Below are 1024 nucleotides of genomic sequence, written 5' to 3' on the forward strand. Positions count from 1 at the left end.
TTCAGGTCCCTTTCTCAGTCTTGAGGACTGTGCAGATGTTGCTCGCCGGTATGGCTTTCTTGTAGACCTGGATAGAGAGGAGTGTCAGGAGGCCAAGAGAAAGGCAGAAACTTTAATGGTCCTCATGAAAGAAATGAAATTGTCTGAAATGAAGGAGAAATTACTGCCCCTTCAAGGAGAACTTTGGCACCAGTGGTGTGAGAAGGATAAGGAGCTTTGTCACCTGAGAGAGAAAGGGAACTGTAGCCTTGAACAGCAAAAGAGTGAAATTGAGACAGAAAAGCAAATAATAAGGCAAACCCAGCTAAGGAGGGCATTTCCTCTCAATGACTTAATGCGATCTGTGTTGGAAGTCCTCCAATCTCACTCAGAGAGAGACAACAAAACTGAATTGTACTTCCTGCAGTGGCTGGGCATGTTTTTGGACACCCTGACCAAAAGTCACCTGGAAATGCTTTATAAGAGGCACAAGCAGTTGTGTTCCCAGGCATTGGCAGAAAACCAAAAGGGATCAAAGAATGTCTCCTCAAATCACCACCAAATGGAACTAGAAACTGTCTCTAAGGAGATTAGGGATTCCTCATTGGGTATTGAACATCTCCTCAGAGAAGTTGGCCAGATCTATGAAGCTTTGGAAGAAGTTTCATCCCAAAGGCATATTGTGTTCTTCTCTCTTCCTCAAATTGCTGCTGATCTGATGGTTTCTGGGTACCCCCTTGAGCTGATGGATGGGGATGCTTCCTATGTACCCCTGAAGTGGGTGGCAGCTGTTTTTGACAGATTAATTGAGAAAATTGGAGACAAAAAACTCTTTGTTCTCTCTGTTCTTGGTCTGCAAAGCACAGGGAAGTCCACTCTGCTGAATGCTATGTTTGGCTTACAGTTCCATGTCAGTGCGGGGCGATGCACACGAGGAGCCTACATGCAGTTTGTGAAGGTGGAGGAGACCCTGCAGGAAGAGCTGGGCTTTGACTTTTTCCTTGTGGTTGACACAGAAGGACTCCGGGCCCCAGAACTCATGAAC

The 1024-nt window shown here is 46.0% G+C and overlaps 1 protein-coding gene across 1 annotated transcript; it reads left to right on the top strand.

Moving 5' to 3' along the window:
* Nucleotides 1-7: 7 nt before the first annotated feature.
* Nucleotides 8-1021, top strand: LOC123256139 (interferon-induced very large GTPase 1-like; the record flags this gene model as incomplete). Its single annotated transcript, XM_044684827.1, has 1 exon — nt 8-1021. A coding segment is annotated over one exon (1014 nt), but the record flags the coding sequence as incomplete, so codon positions are not given.
* Between the last annotated feature and the right edge of the window lie 3 nt (nt 1022-1024).

The sequence above is a fragment of the Gracilinanus agilis genome, unplaced genomic scaffold (genome assembly GCF_016433145.1).
Source record: "Gracilinanus agilis isolate LMUSP501 unplaced genomic scaffold, AgileGrace unplaced_scaffold56293, whole genome shotgun sequence".
NCBI classification, from domain to species: Eukaryota; Metazoa; Chordata; class Mammalia; order Didelphimorphia; family Didelphidae; genus Gracilinanus; species Gracilinanus agilis.